At 37.3% G+C, this 23458-nt stretch overlaps 1 protein-coding gene across 1 annotated transcript in view; it reads left to right on the top strand.

Annotated features, from left to right (window-relative positions):
* Nucleotides 1–23458, top strand: part of und (methionyl aminopeptidase und) — a 131704-nt gene that overhangs the window by 101583 nt on the left and 6663 nt on the right. Inside the window, exons 9-10 of the mRNA XM_090372732.1 lie at nt 2855–2951; nt 10100–10203. Coding sequence (XP_090228858.1) covers nt 2855–2951; nt 10100–10203 — 201 coding nt within the window. The remainder of the gene's footprint in view (nt 1–2854; nt 2952–10099; nt 10204–23458) is intronic.

Below are 23458 nucleotides of genomic sequence, written 5' to 3'. Positions count from 1 at the left end.
GAGGCAACTAGAGGGAGTAATACTCTTGATTTGATTATCAGTAGTGATTCTTCATGCATTAAGAATCTGCAGATAAATGAACCACTTGGTGGCAGTGATCACAGTGTGCTGAAGTGGGAGTTACTCAAAGAGGTAACTACCATTAGGGGTAAAGGGAAGGGGTATTGCTTTCGTAAAGGCGACTACAATGGACTGAGACAGTATTTAAATTCTATACAGTGGGATCAACTGATGATATTGCCAACAGCAAATTCAAAATGGGAAGCATTCAAAGAACTTATCGTGGAAGCTACTAGGCTTTACATACCAACTAAGAAATATTGTTCAAGGTTTAGGCCTAAATGGTTGTCAGATGAACTAATGAGGCATATGGCAGAGAAGAAAAATGCATGGGATACATACAAATTAACACGTGACACGGACGCCTATGATAGATACAAGTTGATCTGTAACCAAGTTACAAAGGAGGTTAGGCAGGCGAAGGCAGATTACGAGAGATCCTTGGCAAGGGATGCGAAGAAAAACAGCAAAGAGTTCTTTACTTATGTAAACTCTAGAAGGAAGGGGATGAATCAGATTGGTCCACTTGAGATCGATGGGTCAACTGTTGATGACCCTGCTCGGGTAGCTAACAAACTAAATGAATATTTTGCATTGACATTCACACATGAGGAGTTATTCAGCGAGGGGAATGCCAGAGGTGTATTCAACTCTAGCAGTAAGCTAGAGAATCTTGTAATAACTGAGAGCAAAGTGGAGGAGAAATTGTTGAAGATAAACACAAGAAAGGCACCTGGGGTGGATGGGATCTATCCAGTTATATTAAAGGAGGCAGCAAAGGAGGTAAGCAAACCCTTAGCCATAATTATGAGAGCTTCCTTGGACTCAGGGGAGGTACCCATTGACTGGAGATGTGCAAATGTGACCCCAATTCACAAAGGGGGATCAAAGGCTGACACAAGTAATTATAGACCTGTGAGTTTAACTTCTGTTACCGGAAAATTAATGGAGGCACTGGTGAAAGAAGCACTGCAGGATCATCTAGACAAGACTTCAGTTATAGCTAGGACACAGCATGGTTTTGTTAAGGGGAAGTCTTGCCTGACCAATTTGATTGGATACTATGATGCAGTCACAAAAGAACTGGATGCAGGGAATAACTTTGATATTATATACTTGGATCTTAGAAAGGCTTTTGATACTGTTGCACATGGAAGACTGCTGCACAAATTGGAGCAGTGTGGCATTGGAGGCAAGTTGCTGCTATGGATAAAGGGGTGGTTGAGGGGGAGAAGACAGAGAGTGGTAATCAATGGACACTGCTCATCGTGGACTAATGTTATTAGTGGAGTCCCTCAGGGTTCAGTATTGGGGCCTTTATTGTTTTCTGTATTTATAAATGATATTGATGATGGTATATCAGGCTTAATGTCCAAGTTTGCAGACGATACGAAGGTTGGCAGGGTTGTCAAGGACACTACTGACACTATGCTGCTGCAACAGGATTTGGAAAGGTTGAGCAGATGGGCTTCGAGGTGGCAAATGAAGTTTAACATTGACAAATGTAAAGTACTACATATGGGAAACAGCAACCCCAGAGCAACGTATCAACTCTGTGGTACTACACTGACAGTGGTAGAGAATGAAAGGGACCTGGGGGTGGTGGTGCAGGCAGATATGAAGTTCTCTGAGCAGTGCAGACGAGCTGCAAGAGTAGCTCATGGTGTATTGTCAATGATATATAGGAATTTTTCTAGCAGGGATAAGGAGGTGATTATTCCCTTGTATAAGGCAATGGTCAGGCCACACCTAGAGTACTGTATACAGGCCTGGAGGCCTCATTTCAGGAAGGATGTAGAGCTGCTGGAACGAGTACAGAGAAGGGCAACTAGATTGGTGAATGGGACAAAGGGGTTCTCTTACGAAGAAAGGCTTAAGTTTTGCAAATTACAGTGTCTGGAAACTAGGCACCAGCGGGGTGATCTGATAGAGGTGTACAAAGCCTTGAATGGTTTGAGCATGCTCAATGCTGATGGGATTCTTCCTCTAGCTCAGAAAAATCACCTGAGAGGGCATAAATTCAAATTGAGGAAAGACAGATGTAGGATAGATGTGCGGAAATTTGCCTTTAGCCAGCGGGTGGTTGGTGGGTGGAACAGACTTCCATCCCTTGTCGTGGAAGTTGATAGCCTAAATAAGTTTAAGGCTCAGCTGGACAGGTATTTCGAACGAACAGAGGGGTGAAGTGGAAGTGGTTATTTTTATTTATTTATGTTACTTTTTTTTTTTTTTTTTGGCTGATGCTGCATAAGCTTGCTTTCTTGCATCAAATGCCTCTACTAATGCTAATGCTAATGTGATAGTACAAGATGGAGAATCCTCTCTGTAAGCCTGAGGTATCCTTTCCAATATTTCAGAAGCAGATTTCTATAAGAATTGCCAAAATTTAATGTTTGCATAATGTTTCAGATTTGATATTTTTTGCATTCAGAAATTGTGGGGGACATTTAATGTACACAGTAATGAAACTTGCTGAATGTTTACTAGACTTCTATACATGAAAATTAAGGCTGAAACTCTAATTTGGAAAGCATATCATACTGCATTTGTTGACTGCAACACTGTGTAGTTAGTTTGGAACTTTTTGACTGTACTGTGTTAAGCTTAATGTTTGTATTATGAAAGACTTGTTTGTTGCATGTGGTGGTATAGGAATGTTGTGTTAATAGTATGATTGGTAATTTGTTTACTTTGACTTCTTTGTATAGGTGCTTGGGCATTTCATTTTTGAGTAGTGAAATTTATTGCTTTTTATAATAATTTTTGATATAATTTAATGCAACCATTATTTTAGGAATCTGGCATTGATGTTCGACTTTGTGACATAGGAGAAGCTATTCAAGAAGTTATGGAATCATATGAAGTCGAACTAGATGGCAAAACATACCAAGGTTATTATCTTTATTCATCTTTTAAGATAAATATGTATTTTTGTTCGGTGCCCCTGTGAGTTCACTGCAGCACCCTAAGTTAAATTAGCCTGTATAAAATTCAGGTAGGCCTGCTTTCAGCCAGAATACTCATCAGCTGTAGCATATACTGATTAGGTGTTCTGTATATGTGTTTAATCATCTCATTGATATCTCATGAAAGGTGCATTTAAGTTATAGGTACTTCAAATTGAATTTTAAAAAAAATAATAATAAAGTATATTATTGTGACTGCTTTAAAAATGCTGGGAAGTTAGTTTATATTGTGGTCAAAAGAAGGCAGCATGATACAACATACCACATCAATTGCAGTGCATCTTTTATTGCATCTTTAGCCAAGGGGAGAAACTGGGTGTTTAGAGTAATTAATCTCTGGCAAGTCCTCTTGTTTGCAAATATATTTTTAGCTAATTTCTCCTCCCAAAATACAGTATTCACTTTTTCCAGTTTTCAATATGAAATTGCTAGTTCTTTGAACACTACTTTTTTCCTTAATTTGTTTTGGGGGACATGATCATACTTATGGTATAAAGAAGCATGTTATATCAAGGTTGCAGTATACTTAAAATGGTGGTCTTCAGTCATCAAGAACAATATGCAATTATCTGGTATTTGCATTTCATGGGGAACTACTATTAAAATTCATTTGGAAATGTCAGAAGTTTGTATTGATAGCATTATGTGTGTAAAAAATATGCATAGCTGAGTGTGAAGGACAGGAGTCTTGCAAGAACCAAACTTGTCACTAAGACCCTTGTCATGTAAACCCTTTTAACACACACGGATGTTAGATAGCAGTCACACGTGGCAAAGTAATTACACGTTTATTTGAATTAATTTTTTTTTTTTTTGTTGATCATTCTGAGGCTAATATCTTCCAGTTGAAAGAAATTTTTTTTTTTTTTTGGCCATTGTGATCAACGGTGAGTGAAATTGCAACAACTGGGCATTTACAAAGAAATCTGTTGGCTCTGTGCATATCGTTCTTCATGAAGATCTTAGAATGAGCAGGGGGTCAGCCAGCTTGGTTCCATGGCAGCTTTCTGAGCAACCAAAAGGCAAATGTCAAGTTGCATGAAGTAATGCTCACTTGAGATGCTTCAACAAATGGTTGTTTCTTTTTGATTATAACAATGGATGACATATGGAATCCACTATTCATTCTGAACCAAGATGATTCTAGCCAATGAAAGCATGCCAAGTCACCACTCCCCAAAAAAGTTCTCTGTTGTTGTGTGGAGAAAATGATGGTTGCTGTTTTCTGGGATACTGAGGGAATAATCTTTAACACTGTTTTCTTGAGGGCACAAAATCAATGACAGGAAAATTTTTGGGCCTTATTACTCGCATCAAAAATATATGTTTTGATATCTCATGGACACATTGCAGCATTCGTAGACAAGCTCTAGCGTCAAGATGAATGTCTCAACAACTTAAAAAGTGCACTTGATGATGCTTTCAAAATAGTTAACGTTATAAAGTTGAGACCAACAAATTCCAGACTATTCACTTCTTTATGTAATGAAATGTAGTGAGCATGTAAACCCTTTTAACACACACGGGTGTTAGATAGCTGTCACGTGGCAAAGTAATTACACGTTTATTTGAATTAAGACAAGAATTCATTATTTTTTTCGTGGATCATCCTTTTCATTTCAGTGGGTGTACAACAGACCAAATATGGCTTCAAAATTTAGCTTATTTGTCAGATATTTTTTCGAGGATAAATGAACTCAATCTATCATTACAAGGCACAAATACAATGGTTTTCACTGTTCAAGACAGTGGAAAGCATGATAATAAAAAAAATTTTAATTTTGGGACGACTTTATTGATAACAGTACCGAGTGTTTTAGCAATTTACACACAAAATTTTAACTGAAAATGAACTGACTTTGGACAAAGTCAAGTAAAATATTAAAGAGCATCTTAACTTCCTATAGATCACTTTTAGAGAGTATTTTCCTTGAATATCAAAAAATCTGAACTGGATTCATAATCCATGTGACAAGTCTTTTGTGGCAATGGTTGGCCTAAAACTGACAGAAAAAGAAAACCTTTTTGTTATATCAACAGCATTTGAACTTCAAAACTGAAAATCTTATCGCATTTTGCTTGGATTAAAAACAGAATATCCATTCACTTAGCAAAAAAGCTGTGAAAATCCTGCTGCCATTTTCAGCTACATATATATGTGACAGAGCTTTTGCAATTTATACCTCGTTGAAGTTGCACTACCAGAACAAACTATGCAGAATTAAATTTGTGGCTCTGTCTGTCTTCTGTCAAACCAAATATTGCTACACTTTGTTCGGCAAAAAAAACCAAACCCAACAATCACATTAAATTTATTTTGATTTATAGCTACATATTAATATTATGTTTAAGGATTTTATTACATACATTCTGTAAGACTGTGATGATTGGACAATTTTAGTATTAAATTAAGTGTTTCATTTGAAAAGGAGGAAGAGAGAAACCTTGATCATTATTGGTGCCCTCGTAATTGCTCATAAGCTATTGATATATTTTCCCAAAAAAAGAAAAGTAGTAAATGACATTTATTACCCAAATATCTTGGGCCTTCTGATTGTACAAAGCAGTCAGGTAGCTTGTGGGCTGCGGTAAAAGGGTTATAAAAAATAACTAATGATAAACAAAGATAAAATTAAATTAAATATGAAGTAAGGCATTGCAAACTTGCCTTACTTCATATTTAATAGGAAACATCTCCTATAATTCCTTATAATTACTTTACTATCTTACAGTATATGGTGTTAAATAAATACTAGCAGTACCAATTGCGAAAATTTTGCAATTGGTACTGCTAGTATTTCTCTCGCAGCATTTTTCTCTAGCTGTCCTAAAGAAATGTAGTTTGTATTTTGTTGTGAGCAGGTAAGCCAGTATGCATCGAATCCTTTCTCATTTCTTGTATCTGAGGAAACTTATAAATTTTCTTTGGTTTCACCATCTTTCCAATTCAAAATGTGCATGTTCTGTGCCTTTTATATTTTCCCATTTTTCTGCACATCTAGGAAGAAGTAGCTTCAATTGGAGACCACTTTCAGCCCAATCAGTTAGGCCTATCATTCACAATTGTCTGCTCAAGAAAACGACTTCCATATATAGATTGGAATTTTTATATTTCTCATTTTTCTGCACACTTAGGAAGAAATATCTTCAATTTGAGACCACTTTCAGCCCAAACAGTTAAACATGTTTCTGATATTTCTGATAAACATAGGTCTTGCCTGTGCCACCAGGACCATCTATAAAAAAGGCATTATTAACTGAGGTATTATTGCATTGTACTGCTGTCGTAACGACAGCAGTACAATGATAACATTTTCCCTGATATTTAATTGGTCTTCATTAGCAGTTTATATGATGTTTTTGTAGAGTTGCAAATAGTTAGCTGAGCTGAAGGTAGTTTTGTTGGTGTGAAGAGTAATGAAGATTTTCTAAAGATATCAGTACATTCCTTCGAATGTACTGATATCATTATTCACCATAAGTCTTTATTTCCCTTCCGAAATTAACTCTTATTTATTACTTACCTTGGTGACAGCACTGTTTTTTAATATTTATTGTTTAAAAAAGCACTTTTAAAACTTTAAACTAGTATGATTATATTAAACTAGTATTAATAAAGAAAGATAATAGTTTTGTACTGTATAACCATTAAGGAAACACCTTTAACATTCGTGATGGTGCCATCTACTGGTGAGAAACTTAACTTTGTTTAATGATCGCTTACTTCGATCCTCCGAAAACGGCTTCTGTATTAATATATAGATCGGAATATTTGTATTTTCCCATTTTTCTGCACACCCGGGAAGCAATATCTTTAATTTGACCACTTTCAGCACTGTTCACAATGGCTGTCTCAAGAAAACTGCTTCCATATTAATACAGTAAACCCCCGCTATTCACGGGGGTTACGTTCCTGAGAAATGCCGCGAATACTGAGTTATGGCTCCCATAGTAATTAAGGGGTTCCGTTCCAAAGTATGAAATATATAAGAAAAACTAGTCTAAAATTTTGTTTATGTATGTATTATATGTACCTTCATAATATGACTATGTACATAGACAGTACATAGTGAAATGCAAGCATATGGCATTGAAATGAAAATAAGAAACAATTTAATATTAAATGTAATATTTATTAGAAATTTCAAACAAATCTTTCAAACCAGCGCCTTTGCTAGCTAAAAAACTTATCCCGCCAGTGCTATCACCAGTTTCGCTAAAGTGTTTCGCTAAACCATAAAGGAGTTTTGCCTTTTCGCGAATGATGAGTGAACTTAACAGAATTTTATTTTGAGTTCGGGCTTCTATCCACAGATTTAAAGCCTTTTCCATTTTTTCTAATTTAACATCACGAGTTACAGAGAAAATTTTTGAAGCAATTAGTGCATTTTCACGGACACTACAGCGGATTTTTTCTTCCGATTTTTGGATTGATCGTACCGTTGACTCAGTGATTTTATGTTTTGCCTCTGAGGAGACACTTTCACCATTAGAAATTTTGTCTAATAAGTCAATTTTATTCGCTAATGTCATCACCTTCTTTAATCTTTACGCATTTCCCTTGTTATTTGTAGCCACATTTTTGTACGGGTTAGAAAGAACTTGTCCACAATAAAGTCACTTTCTTCCACTAGAAAAAGTCTGTTTTACACTGCAAAACGGTAGATTATCACTTTTGTAATCATATCAATTTATAAATTGATAAATTTATTCAATTTATAAGCATATAAATTAAAAAGAAATGACGAAACCTTCCATGAAAAGCGCATAACACATACTGAACAAGGATTAGCAAGAAACATCCACGCTCGCGATTTTGCCACCCCTCTTCCCCCACCCACTGAGCGCTGTTTTGATCGGGAAAGATAATTTTAGTCACGCCCATGTATGTTTTTTTATGGCGGAAAATGTTCACAGCGCTTTAAAATTCACATTATTTTAGGTTTCATTTTATATTAAATCAGCGACCGCGAATAGCTGGGGTTTACTGTATATAGATGTTTTCCATACTACATTTTTTTTTTTTCTACTCTCAAAGACCATTGTTATGTATAAATACTTATATTTTATTATAAAAATTCAGTACTATTATATGGTTTCAGAGAATATAGACTTAGGGGTTCCCGATAAAAATATTATGTTGAAAGGGAGTTTGCAATAAAAATATTACATTGAAAGGAGTTCGCAAGTTAAAAAAAGGTTGGGGAACCTTTTTTTAACCTACCATACAGCATACATATTAGCCCATTAACACATGTTTGTATGGACATCATACACACAGGAAACCATATGAACTAGATTACCTTTGGAACTAGCACACTGTGGCCTGAGTAACAGATGTGTCAAAAATTCCCAAGAGCAAAAACCTTCACCTTGCACCTAGATTCCAACTACTTATGTAGAAAAGAGGTAGTCATTAAAAATGCGGCGGATAGGGGAAACCTTGGAGCCCGCAAAACTTTAATAAAATACTTTGAAGTCATTAAAAATGTAGAAAATATGTACAGAAAATGCACATGTACTAAACAAAAATGTGAGTTTTCCCATAGATATTACAGATTTTCAATACTGTGTGTGTGTGTGTGTGTGTGTGTGTGTGTGTGTGTGTGTGTGTGTGTGTGTGTGTGTGTGTGTGTGTGAGAGAGAGAGAGAGAGATTTTTAAAAATTTCTAAGGTATAATTAAGTCTGTGGTGGAAAGAATTAAAGAATGAGAAATAGACAAATGAACAACCAAATTTCTGCCAAAAAGTGACTTGCAAAGGGGACTGCAATTCAGGCAGGTGTTTTTGAGTCTTGTACAAGAGGATCATATAAATTTAATATGGAAAATTCCACATCCGCATTTATGTTTGTTATTTACAATGTCATATAATACCAAAATATTACACTCTTGTAACTCTTTTTGGTTAGACTGGGGTTCAAGCCCATCACCACCAAATACGGAGGATGCGGAAAGGTCAGGGAATGACCACCGCATATTCCCGGAGCAGTATGGCCTTAGTTGCTAATGCTCCTAAAAAAAAAAAAACCAACCAAATTAATAAATAATAACACTCTTGTAACGTAATGTTAACATAGTGAGAAGAATGTGCGTACAGGGTTGTTAATGCATCCAAGGCACATTCTTGCATCATTAATGTTATAAGAAAATAATATTTTAACATGTGACATTATATTTATGTACACAGACGTAGCCGAGTGGTCAGGAGCGGGAGTGCAGTAGCACACGCTCTTTCAGTAGACCGGGGTTCAAGCCCCTGACTGCTGAATACGGTCAATCTGCCAACTCGCACTGGACCAGCGTGACAGATTGTGGTCCATTTCCCTCAGCATGAATTGTTGAGGAGGCTTCCATCCTGCAGTGGGATGATAGTGGCTACACTTTACTTTTTTTTTACACAGACGTTGATGCGAAATTTGCTGTATCATATTTACATAATCATATTGTATGGGACCCTGATGTTATTAAAGTCGTTTTATTTTAATTCAAGCAAAACATTTTAGAAATAATTCACACTGGCTATAAGCCATTTGCACTTGGAGCCATACTTTTTTGGCCTTGGCCGTTTATAGCCCATTGCCACTGGTTCACCTAGTCTCGACTGTACTTTATTTGTAAAGATTGGTATAAATTCCCTGTTTAGCTTACCAGCCACATGTGCTGGGTTAGCTGCCATTTTAATCTTGTAAAGGATCTGATTTACTCTTGCTTTCTTTCTATTTACATACAAGTAGAACTATCCTCATCTTTAGCACCCTTCACCAAGGACTTTCATACTCAGCTTTCACCAGTCTTACTCACTCCTGTGTGGTCATGTTACAGTTCGATTTGTACTTATATGAATCAGTGTCTCTTGACAATCTATAGATGGCTTATGCTTCCTCATTTTGTTCTGTAGAACTTGTTGACTCTCATTGTCTGTTATGGCACCAAGTAGTATAAATGTGTTTATGGCTTCCAAAACTAATCCTTGAAAAAATTTCCCATAATTTTTTTTATTTAGATGTGTACATGTATTGGTCCCATAAGTATAAAATAAAAATAAAACATATAATTATTTATTTTTTTCAGTGAAGTCTATTCGAAATCTTAATGGCCATTTGATAGGACAGTATCGCATCCATGCAGGTAAAACTGTTCCGATAGTTAAGGGCGGAGAGGCCACTAAAATGGAGGCAAGAATTCTTTTTTTTTCTCTCTATTAATAGTTTAAAAATCTCTATTTGCCATTTCATATCTTATTTTTGCTCAAATTTTTTTTTTAATATTCTAAATTTCTTTATTCTGTTTTCCCAGGATTCATGTGGTGTTAATGGCATTCAGTTACAGTACTTAATGCTGTTGTACTAAAACTTTTAATTGCTCTTATAGTATCATTACAACTGTAGTCAGTGGTGAAACTAGACCACTAGATTTGCCATTGTGTGGGGGGGGATAAAATATGTATTATGGTATGGTTTTGGGGAGGGGTACTTCAAAAAACTTTGTGGGAGTACTATTTGTAGTTATGCCTCTGACTATAATTATCTTCAGTTACACAAAAAATTACAAATTGATTTTTGATGAAGAAATAACCTGTGAAAAATGGAAGCCTACTGTGGGCAAGGTAAGTGGGCTGCATCAGTAAATACATGGAGAATAACTTCATTATATGGAAATGATACTGCACTGAAGTACACAAATGTGACACTGTAAAACCACTGTACTGACGTCTACAAAAATATGAAGCAAAAGTTCTCCGTAATGATATAGTGGCTTAGCCACTAGTCATCTATTTAGAAAAGATTCAGTTTCTATCATAGCCTGAATAGTTATTAAAAAAAAAAAAAAAAAAAAAAGCGGCCTTCATAAAGATTTTTTTATGAGAACCACCTCCCTCACTTTGCTGGTATAATTAGCTATTCTGGGACTAAAGTGTAGAGTATCTCTCCCAGAAGCTGGTTTTTCCTTCTGCATGCACAAATCAACTAGTCTTTGTACAACTTACAGGCATGATATACTGACTGTTCGTGGCCTTAGTTGCCTTGCTGTGTTTACCTTAAACCAGTGGTGTCCACTCTTTTCTTGTACAGGGGCCATATTCAATGTTAGATTTGTTTTGCGGGCCACACTGGGTGATTTGAGAAATATTAGTGTGTTACATTTTCAATGAAGGGTACTGTGCATATGCTTTTGTGCAGCCACCAAGATCAAGCAGAAAGTGTGCCATAATTGGAATCCCAGAACATTTTTGATAGCAGCTTGTATATACACATGCGTCTAGTCGGACACGCACATATTTAATACAAAACATAGATAAAAGAAACAGAATTCATGACACCAACATGTGGCTTCGTAACTTCACCACTCTCACATATTTGCTGCAACAAGTGCCGCAGTCTTTTAAATGCGTTTATTTCCACTTATTTTAATGTTGAATATACACAGTTCTTGAAATAATTAACAAAATTTAAAATGCTGTTTTTGTTCACTTTCTGCACAGGCCCTATCCATCCCACAGAACATAGGTTTTACACCACTGCCTTAAACAATCCAACTCACTAGAGAAAAGATAAAAAATTTGCATAAATTTGAGAAGTGATATAGTGAATAAAATAAAAGAAGGCTGAAATAGCTTTCTTTCTACTGTAATACCAGTCTAACAGTTCCTGTTTTTTTAACTGAATCATGTTGACATTCATGCCTGCAAGCAGTGGTACTTTAATTAATGCGCAGTGAGGTCAGAATTAAAGGAAAGTTGCATAGTCATATGCTTACATTATAACCAGTGATGATATATTTAAATGAAAATAGTTATTAAACTGAATGAATGGCTAACTAAACAGTTAATTGATAATGGAAAAATATGCAAGTAAAACAATACAGCACAGCAAAAAAAAAAGACTTTTCAGTTATTTGCCCATCTATTCTAATAATTTTAAATTTATTCAAATTTCTCACCTCACAGCACTCAATGTAGAAGTCATTCTGTATATCTAATCAGCTACCTCCCTTTTTCAGCTTTAAATTTGTCCCCTTTGTGCATCACCCAAGGAACAGTAGAAATCATAGCCTTTATTTTTTTATACCCTTTTAAAGCCTCAAACACATCAATTAGGTATACTTAGTTTCTAGATATTGCAGTTTACAGAATATAGTCTTTCCTTGTTATGATTACTTTCTCTTCAATTAATCTTGCTCTTCTATGCATCTTTTTAAAGAGAACTGTATCCTTCCTAAAATAAGGTTTCCAAACCTGTATGCAGTACTGCAGCTGTAGTCTCACTGTTGCCTTATAACATAGGATAATCACATTTTTATTAATTACCGTATGTTCCAGCACATAAGTCAATTTATAAATATAAAATCATAACCTTGAATTAAAGGATTAGAAAGACATTAATAAATTGGAAATTATTGGAAAGCTATAAATAAATAGCTTTGGGTTACAAAGGCATAAATTAATACCAATATATTTAGTTTATGTATATTTACAGAAATATACATTGTTGCACACCTTTGAAACCCAAGAAATTGTATAGAGTTATGTTTATTGGTTTATTTCTCAAAAAGTTAACTTTTGATTGCTAGTTTCTTAGAGCAAATGTGCTTCCATATTGAGACATTGTTTATAGTACTGAACAGGTAAAAGTAATGATTATGTAATTAATTTCCTATATAGTGTTGATATGTGAGATGTCATGTTGGTACCTATGCTCTAGGTCCTGTCATTTTCTACATAAAGGAGTACTGTATGTGCTTACTGCTTTCTTTACGATTTATTTTGCAGTGTAATAAAAAATGTCACAATACAAACTTAATACTGTAATACACAATAAATACTGTTATAGGAGTGTTGACTGTATTTTTGTTATATGAGTCAACTTATATGACAGAATATATGATAGGCAATTTAGTAATTAGAGGCTTATGGGGGGGGGGTGTGATAAAACAAATAAAAGCTCACTGTCAACAGTCAGCTGTAATATTAGAATTGCTAAATGGATACAAGGAGGAATAATTTTTCCTTGCCTGCCAAAAAAATAATAAAAATCCTCAATTGCTCAGTTTTCCCATTACCAAAAAGTGACTGTCCAATTCTGCTTTGAACCATACTAAACTCTCTGCACAAAGGTAAGCTTCACAAGTTCCAATTTTATATATGATACTCATCCTTGTCTTTCCCATGAGTGAGAATATACCTCTCCATTTATTTTACTGCTTCCCTGACAAGTCTAGTTGCCAAGCTTTACAGTTCACACCTAATCTATTCTTCATATGGATACTGATTAGCAGTCCTCACCAGTCTAGTCATCCTTTTATGCATGCTGTTTTTAGCTCTGTTCTCTCTCTCTGTTTTTTTTTTTTTTTTTTTTTTTGTTACCTTGAGATCCAAATGCAGTATTGCAAATACAATTGCACCAATTTCTTATACAAAGGAATGATAATAATGCCTTTTTTTTTTTTTTTTTTAGCTACTACTGCAATTTAAATTATATTATGTAGCTCAAGTCTTTAAGAACTTACTTTTTTCCCTCCACATAATCACCATCACTTCATATATTTATCTACTGCTGAACCATTTTGGTGTACAGCAAGGTTCATTTCTTTCTCCGACACTTTTTCTCTTACATGTTAATGACCTGCTTCTACTGACTCCAAATCCTATCCATAGTCTTGCTGATGCCAGCACACTACATACCACCATTCAGTTTGAGAATGGTGGCATGTAGTCCTGCACAGACAGCATCATCCACCAGCCCCTTAAATGCCTATCTCCAAGTAATTCTCCAGTGGGGCAAAAAAACTTATCCTTCTAAAACTTTTCTTTCTTGCAAAAAAAAAAAAAAAAAGTTTACTGCTCTTATGCTCATCTCTAGTAACACTCAGATTTCTAGGCAAGATCAAATGTCTCTGTTAGGATTACCTTGGCTTATGCACATTGTGAATGTTGCCTCCTCCGCACCAAAATAATTGGGCTTTTATTTTTTCACTCTCAGAATTACTTTTCTTGAAAACAACCACTCACTCTGTACAAATTGTATTATTCCCACATATGGGTAGTGTCCCCAGAACCTCTCTCAAACTTCTAGACTCCATTCAAAAGAGGGCAGTAATGATTATTAATGACCAATCTCTTACAGAATCTTACTACATTCCTGTCTCATAGATGTTCAAGTTTCTACTCCATGCCTTGTCTATAGATACTTCCATGGGCATTGTCTAATTTCCCTGGTCTCTTCCAAACTTCCAGACCTGTATGCAGTGCTCAAGGTGTGGCCTGATTGTTGCCTTATTAGTATTAGTAACGGCCGCATGGTGCAAGGAAGCCTATGGCTTATGCTGCACCAGCCAAAAAAAAAAAAAAAAAATCCGAACAAAACAATGATAAAAACAAAAAAAAAAATAAATAAATAAAATAAATAACTAAATAATAATAATTAATAAATAAATAAAAAAATAAAATAAAATATAAATAAAAATGAAATTAAACCTATCATCCTATGCGCTTCCCTTACCCGAAAGTACTATCCAGATGACCTTTGAATTTCCCCAAACTGTCAGCCTCTACCCCTCCCCCAACTTGAATTTATGTCCCCTAGTTCTAGCATCATTTATAATCTTGAAAATTTTGTCCTCTTATACAGGGGACAATCACCTACTCATCCCTGCTAGCAAAATTCCTGTCCAAAAGTCCAAAGACATACCAAAACTAGTCAGCATCCATTCAGTGTAGAACTCCAAACTCACAAAAACAACTTTCCCTCTTCCTTTTTTTCTGAAATTTACAATCTACAGAAATTCGAGTCTGACATCAAGAAGCACTTTGCATCTTTTCAACAGGCGCCTCCATAGCCAGGTGGGAAGGAGCAGCAGTGTGTAGCACACACTTCTTGATTAAACCGGGGTTTGAGCCCGTCACCACCAAATACGGAGGATGCGGAAAGGTCAGGGAATGACCACCGCATATCCCCGGAGCAATATGGCCTTAGTTGCTAATGCTCCTAAAAACCAAATAACTAACAAACTAACAAGCATCTTTTCAAACTGCCAACCCATGTATGTTATTAGTACTGTAGGCTTTAGTACCTTTTGTATTTAGGATTTAACTCCATTCTAATACCTTTTATGTCCATCCACACATCATTTCAAGATATTTTTCATAAAAAAAATTTTGAAAGTAAAGACAAAGTTCCACACATCTATTTCTACATTTGTCTTTCCTCAGTTTGAATTTATGTCCCATCAGCATTGAGCTTGCTCAAACCATTCAAGCCCTTATACACCTCAATTAGATCACCTTGCAGGTGCCTAGTCTCCAGATGCTGCAATTTGCAGAACTTAAGCCTTTCTTGGTAACAGCAACCCTTTGTTCCATTCCCCAATCTTGTTGCCCTTCTCTGTGCTCAATCCAGTAACTCTACATCCTTCCTAAAATGAGGCCTCCAGACCTGTATGCAGTACTCAAGATGTGGCCTGATTGTTGCCTTATACAGGGGACAATCACCTCCTCATCCCTGCTAGCAAAATTCTTGTATACCATGACAAAACGGGCTACTCTTGCAGCCTGTCTACACTGCACAGAAAACTTCAAACCTGACTGTACAGTTACCCCAGATCCTTTTCATTCTCCACTACCCTGAGTGTAGTACCACCCAGTTGGTACATTACTCTTGGGTTATTACTACCCATATGCCGTACTTTACATTTGTCAATGTTAAACTTCAGTTGCCACCTTTCAGCCCATCTGCTCAACCTTTCCAGATTCTGTTGCATCAGTAGTGTCCTTAACAACCCTGCCAAGCTTTGTATCGTCTGCAAACTTAGACATTAACCGTGATATACCTTCATCGATATCGCTGATAAATACAGAAAACAACAACGGGGCAAACACCAAACCCTGGAGGACTTCACTAATAACATTAGTCCACGAAGAGCAGTGTACATTGATTACCACTCTGTCTTCTCCCACTCAACCATCCTTTTATCCATTGCAGCAACTTGCCCGTAATGCCATACTGCTCCAATTTGTACAGTAGTCTTCCATGTTTTTTTTTTTTTTTTTTTATGAGAACCCCAAACACGAGAGGTATTATAACCTATAGTACTTAGTACCGTGCTTGGGTTGGAGGTTGAGAACACGAAAGAAGATATTTGTTGATATTGGACTTGAACTTCTGTAGATTGTAATTTTCAGGAAATACGTATGAAGGAAGGTTGTTCCAAAAAACGGCAGTTGAATGAATAAATGAGGAAGATGAAAAGTTGGTTCTGTGGGTTTGAAGTTGGATAGTAAATGGATGTTGGCTGGTGGCGGCACGTGTTCGGACTGTTTTGAAAGAGAGAGCGGGAATTATAGAAGCCAATTCAGAAGAACAGTGTCCATGGAAGTATCTGTAGAAGAGGCATGCAGCAGAAACAGTGCGTCTATGAGAAAGCGAGTGGAGAGACTCTGTTAGAGATGAATCATTAATTAACCTAACTGCCCTCTTCTGAATGGAATCAAGAAGCCTGAGAGAGGTTTTGGGGGCACCACCCCAGATGTGGGAACAATATTCCATGGCAGGGCGGATTTGCGATTTATACAGAGTGAGCAGCTGTTTGGGAGAAAAGTAACGCCTAGAGCGAAAGAGAAAACCAAGTTTTTTAGATGCAGAGGAAGCAATATTTGTATTGTGCTTGTGCCAAGAGAGATTAGAAGTCAGGGTAATTCCCAAAAGAGATATATCATTTTGCCTAGAAATCGCAGTGTCACTAAAGATAAGCATAGGAGCAGAAGAATCCTTTTTGCGAGATATAAGACAAGATTGAGTTTTAGAAGGGTTGAAATCAACTAAGTTGTCTTTGCCCCACTGGAGAATTACCTGAAGATCGGCATTTAAGGAATTGGCAGCAGATTTTCGAGAACTTGAAGCTGATTGAGCTGGACAAGGTTTCTCAAAATGGAAGTTGAATGCAATGTGCTATCATCGGCAAAACTATGGATAGGATTTCCAGTCAATGGAAGAAGGTCATTGATATACAAGAGGAAAAGAGTAGGGGAAAGAACTGAACCTTGGGGGACACCGGCATTAGTGGAGAAGTTAGAAGACAGAGAGCCATCACCCTCAGTGAGCGATCAGAGAGAAAACTGGATAACCAATTACTAAAAACAGTTGGCAAACCATAAGATGGAAGCTTGTTTAGAAGACCTTTATGCCAAACACGATCAAAAGCCTTTGAGATGTCAAGAGCAACTACTTGTGTTTCACCGAACCTTTCCATTGAATTAGTCCATAAATGGGTAACATAAGCCAGAATATCACCAATGGATCGACACTGACGGAATCCATACTGGCGATCGTTGATCAGACGGAAGGTTTCTAGGTAGTTTAAGAGTTGGCGGTTAATTGATTTCTCCATTACTTTAGAAAGAGTAGAAGTAATTGCAATGGGACGATAATTGGATGGGAGGGATTTGTCACCTTTTCAGGAACTGGCTGGATATGAGCAAATTTCCAAGCAGAAGGAAAAACACCTTTGGAATAAGAAAGTAAAAAAAGGCGGCAAAGAATAGGAGTAAGTTCAGGAGCACAGGTTTTGAGAACAAGTGGAGAAATACCATCAGGACCTAGAGCTTTCTTAGCATCGAGATTCATCAAAATCCTTCTGATATCCTTTTGACGGAAGACCACAGGAGGCATTGAATGGAGCGTGTTAGGAATGGTGGGAGGTGTTTTACCAAGATCAATAATACATGAGCTCGAAGAAAAATGGGATGCTAGCAGGTCAGCTTTATCCTTGGCTGAAGTGACAACAGAACCATCTGGTTTGGACAGAGGTGGGAGCAGAGATGGGCAAAAGTTGCGGCCAATAGCTTTGGCAAGAGACCAGAATGCTCGGCTACCATTAGGGCAAGAAGCAAGTTTTCTACTCTTAGCCTGTTCAAACTCTAGTTTGGACTGATTAATAACTGCTTTACAATTGTTGCGAGCTTTGGTGTAGGCAGAAAATGAAACTGAAGAATTAGAAACAAGCCAATTACGATATGCAACGTTCTTCTCTTGGACAGCCTTAGCACATTTATTGGAAAACCAAGGTTTAGATAAAGGACGAGATTTTAAAGTGGAGTGTGGGATAAAGGATTCCAATCCTGCAAGAATAATTTCACTGACACGATCTGAGCAAACGTTGACATCAGAAGTTTTGAAACAGTAATCAGACCAAGGAAAAGAAGAAAAGAAGTCTCGCAGGTCATCCCATTTTGTATTCTTGTAATGCCAAACAATACGAGGTTGGGAATAGCCATGAGATAAAGGTTCCATTGGAGAAGAGGCAATCACCAAGTTGTGATCTGAAGTGCCTAAAGGACCTCTCACTTCAACCTTGTACTTAGAAGGGTTGTTTGTGAGAAAAAGATCAAGCGTATTGGCTGTATGTTTGGGATTGTCCGGTATTCTTGTAGGTAAATGAACAGTCTGTGCTAGGTCATTAGTAATTGCAAAAGCCTCAGCATCTCGACCTGCTGGGTCGGTGTGACTAGAAAACGGAAGCCAGCTGGAGTTGTGAACGTTAAAATCACCAAGGAAAATTACCTCATTGTTAGGAAAGTTGGACTGGAGAAAGTCAAGTTGCAAAGAGAGGAAGTCAAAGAGCTCCAAGTGATTAGTGGAGTTGGGAGAATGGTAGAGACAACAGATGAATTTTACACAATGAGGTAGAGAGATTTTAAGCCAGAGAAGATCAAAGAGAGGAGATTCCAAATTGCCAAGTCTCTGACAGGGAATATCAGAACGGACATATGCACAAGTACCACCTTTGAGGCGAAAGGAATCATACAGCAAATAATTTGGACATCTGAGATGAGCAGTAGTTGAATCAACTGATAACTGAGATTCAGTCAGAAAAAGTACATGGGGTTTGGATGACTGCAAGTGGAAATGGACATCGTTGAGATTAGAATTGAGACCACGTATATTTGTGAAATGAATTAGGAAGTCTTTGGGAGGTTTAGATCTTTTCGCAGATAAGCTTGCTCTATTTTGACAATTCATGGTGTATTCAATAGTAAGAAAAAGTGGGTGGGACATGCTGTATGAAGTAATGAAATTTTTGGATATGGCGTACATGTGGTAAGAATATACCCAGATCCTTGACATAACGTTGCCTCGACAATGCTCCCCGCATACACACTACTCGGACTCCCTCCAGTCACTATCTAGCAGATTACAGGTAGCAAGATTATACACTAGCTGATCCGGAAGCTTCCTAGAGAGTTACCAATAGGTTCAGTCCGGTGTACTAACTAGCGGCCGGCCTGCGAACACCGTTTTAGAGCTGTACCCTCGAAATGTAAGGAATATTGGATCTCGCCACGACATTCATCATAACCTCAAAAATCATCAATCCTACTGCATGATGGAAGAGATAGGGAAGGGTTGGCCGGAACTTTGCTCTAGAGACTAAACATGGGTTCCACCACTTCACGCCTCCAATAAGCAAAGTGGTGGTATTTCACCGGTTGATGAGAGTCATCTACCACCTAGTACTGCCTGGTAACATAGAGGGGCGGCGTTCCTCCATGTGGTGTGGGCGCCACACCTCGACCCCTGCTTACGTTGGTTCACACCTGGGTGGTCACCCACCATGTACTTGTGCATGAAGGTTATACCCAGGATTACTAACAGTCCCACCATCGTGAAGGTGCAAGCAGAGGATTTGGCTGTCATAGACCGTCCGGACTTCGCCGAAATTGGGTCCACTTTGACTTGAGTGTCACCCGAATATCAGTTCCATCAGCGTTTTAGACTCCCAGGTAGCAAGAACAGCTTGTCTGGCATATCTGAGAGAATGTCTGTGACAACCTCAAGGACCACCAGTATCAAAAGCTTTCCTAAAATCCAAATATATATCAAAAATAATTTTTTGCATCCAGTTCCTTTGTGACCATGTCGTAGTATCCAATCAAATTTGTCAGACAAGACTTCCCCTTAACAAACCCATGCGGTGTCTGAACTATAACTGCAGTCTTGTCTAGATGAATCCTGCATTGCTTCTTTAACCAGTGACTCCATTATTTTCCCTTGAACAGAAGTTATACTAACAGGTCTGTAATTACTTGTGTCACGCTTTGATCCCCCCCTTTGTGAATTGGGGACACATTTGCACATCTCCAGTTGATAGGGACCTGCCCTGGGCCCAAGGAAGCTTTCATAGTTACGGCTAAAGGTTTGCTTACATCCTTTGCTGCTTCCTTTAATATAACTGGATAGATCCTATCCCCCTTTGTGAATTGGGGACACATTTGCACATCTCCAGTTGATATGGACCTGCCCTTGGTCTAAGGAAGCTTTCATAATTATGGCTAACGGTTTGCTTACTTCCTTTGCTGCCTCCTTTAATACAGGTGACCCCCGCTTAACGCTGATAATTCGTTCTGTAAAAACAGTGCGCTAAGTGAATTCGCGCTAAGCGAGTGCCACATTCCCATAAGGTTTGTGAGTTGCAGTCGGTGCCATAGGATATTGATGAATTTAATCATGAAAAATGTATCGATTTTGGGTTGAACTTTGGCCCTCTTCCAAATAAACTAAAAGAGGTATTAATTTTAAATCCCCCACAGCGTTACCACCCAACAATAAAGTCAACCGATCCTTTGCCGCTTTGAAACCTGGCATGTTTTTTCTTCTTTCAATATGAAACTTCTTTTAGGCATTCATTTCCATAAAAGTCCTGCTTCATCTATGTTAAAAACTTGTTGAGAAGTATAACACATAATACCCCTCTTCAATAATTTTAACAATTTCTTTTTTGAAAGTTTCGGCTCCTTAATCTGCACTTGCGGCTTCTCCCTGAATTTTAAATCTATTCAACCAGCCCTTACTAGTTTTAAATGGTTCCACATTTTTTTTTTTTTTTTTTTTTAGGTGAGTTTTCTTCAGATCATCATATTGGCCAATCTCTCTCTCTCTCTCTTTTTTTTTTTTTTTTTTTTTTTTAATAATATTTAACTTAACTGAATTCTGGATTGGATATTATCTTCAATAAAATTAGTTAAAGTATTTCCATTTCAATCCTAATAGCCGGCCTAGCACTAGTTGCTTGCAGTGGAACAGCTATTTTTCCCGCTGCTAAAATTAATTCTTTATTTTTTTTATAATTGTTCTTACAGTTAAACTTGCAAGTCCTAAATTATGGCACACATCCGCTGTGCCATTTGAAGCAAATCGATTCCAGTCTTTGACCGGAATCGATTTGCTTCAAAACGTCTAATTTAATTTTCAAATTCAGTCTTTTTCTTACATTTATAGTCTTCGTACTCCGCTCAGACGTTGTTGCTTTTTCATTCTTATTGGCCATTATTAACTCTTCGAAAATGTAACTGCGTTGGTTGCATTAATCATGATACAATGTTCAAGTAAACTGTCCGTTTCGCACGATGTCTAATACGGTACTGGGTGATGACTAGACTTCGGATAAATGCATATAACGCAAATATTACAAGCAATATACTTGATCATTTTTTAAAATGTTGATCTCAGAACTACGTAACAAGTCACTGTACTGCAATTAAATTAGCGTGCGAGAAAATTTCACTGAGCGTGGGAAAATTTCTCAAGTCAGCATGGGAAACGTTTTAATGCTGTTTTGGTATTCATTTTCAAGCTGTCGACTCCATCAAATTAAACGATTTCGTTAAATATGCCAAAAATGCAATCTGTGAAAGAGTGTTATAGTGATCTGTGATAGCGTTATAGTCAGATAGGGGTTACAATATAAGAACAGCGTAAAGCGAACTGCGTTATAACGGGGGCTTGCTGTATAACTGGATAGATCCCATCCACCCCACGTGAATTTCCTGTGTTCAATTTCAGCAGTTTTTCCTCCAATGGCATATTAGGTGTTGTAAAAGCCTTACAGTTGCCTGGTTGAAGTTCCCAGTCATGATATAATTAAAAGTCTTTCCAATTCCTGTTTGGAAATGCTCTTAGATTTGATTCCCATTTCAGACAATAGTAGTTCTCTGTAAAGACTTTTTTCACATCGGATGGTAGTAGCTGGTGTCAGGCAGAGATGCAGGTCTCACCCCTCCAGGAAACTTAATAGTAGTAGTAATAGAGGCATGTGATGCAAGAAAGCAAGCATATAAGCTTATGTAGCATCAGCCAAAAAAAAAAAAAAAAAAGTTTCACACATTGATTCCCCCTAAAACATTGTATTCAGTTCCACCTTGAATTTATTTAAGCTATCAATTTCCACAATGACAGATGGAAGTCTGTTCCAGCAATTATTAACCACTAGCTGGCTAAAGGCAAATTTCTGCACATCTATTCTACAACTGTCTTTCCTCAATTTGAATTTATGCCGCCTTAGGTTCGTAATCTGAGCAAGTGGAAGAATTCCATTCAAGGCCTTATACACATCAATCAGATCACCTTGCAGGTGCCTAGTCTCCATCCGCTGCAATTTTCAGAACTTAAGTCTCTCTTGGTAAGACGATTCCCCTCACCAATCATGTTGCCCTTCTCTGTACACGCTCAAGCGAATCTACATCCTTCCTAAAATGAGGCCTCCAGACCTGTATGCAGTACTCAAGGCATATCCTAACCATTTCCTTATACAAAGGGATAATCACCTCCTTTTCCCTTCTAGCAGAATTCCTGTATGTCATTGACAAAATCCCATAAGCTGCTCTTGCAGCCTGTCTACATTCTCAGAAAACTTCATATCTGATTGCATAATTACTCCCAGGTCTTTCATTTTCTACCACTCTAAGTGTAGTACCACACAGTTGGTATATTCCTCTGGGGTTACTTCTACCCATATGCAGTACTTTGCATTTATCAATGTTAAACTTCAGTTGCTACTTCTCAGCCCATCTGCCCAAATTTTCTAGATCCTGTTGCAGTAGCGCACTGCCATTACTGTCATTAACAACACTGCCAACCTTTGTATCATCTGCAAACTTCGACGCTGAGCCTGACATACCTTCATCAATATCACTGATAAATATGCAAAATGCAGTGGGCCCAACACTGAACCCTGTGGAACTCCACTAATAACATTAGTCCACGAAGAGCAGTGTCCATTGAAGGAATAACTTCAGTTATTCCTTCAGACTGGCCTAAAAATGCACACACACACACATGCACAATTTACAGACTTAATTACCATGGTATTAGTATCCCTGTTCTCTCCATTAGCAACTTATATGGAACAAGTTGTAAAGTGAGATGGATTTGAAAAAAGTGCCTTGCAACTTATATGGACATCCTGTGTGAAGCTGTTTAATGAGGACATCAATAAGTTATATATAATTTGCATAATGCAAAACATTGTATGCTACAGTCTGCAGTTCAGGGTAAATGGAGTGATGTAGTATCAGGATGAAGTAATCTTGCATGATCAATAGGATGATGTGTGGTTTAGACACGTTATTTTGCAATTCAAGTACAGTTGGGAGTAAAATTT

This window comes from Mastigoproctus giganteus, chromosome 4 (assembly GCF_048544385.1).
Source record: "Mastigoproctus giganteus isolate SK-2022 chromosome 4, ASM4854438v1, whole genome shotgun sequence".
NCBI classification, from domain to species: Eukaryota; Metazoa; Arthropoda; class Arachnida; order Uropygi; family Thelyphonidae; genus Mastigoproctus; species Mastigoproctus giganteus.
This window is presented reverse-complemented; position numbering and strand designations above follow the sequence as displayed.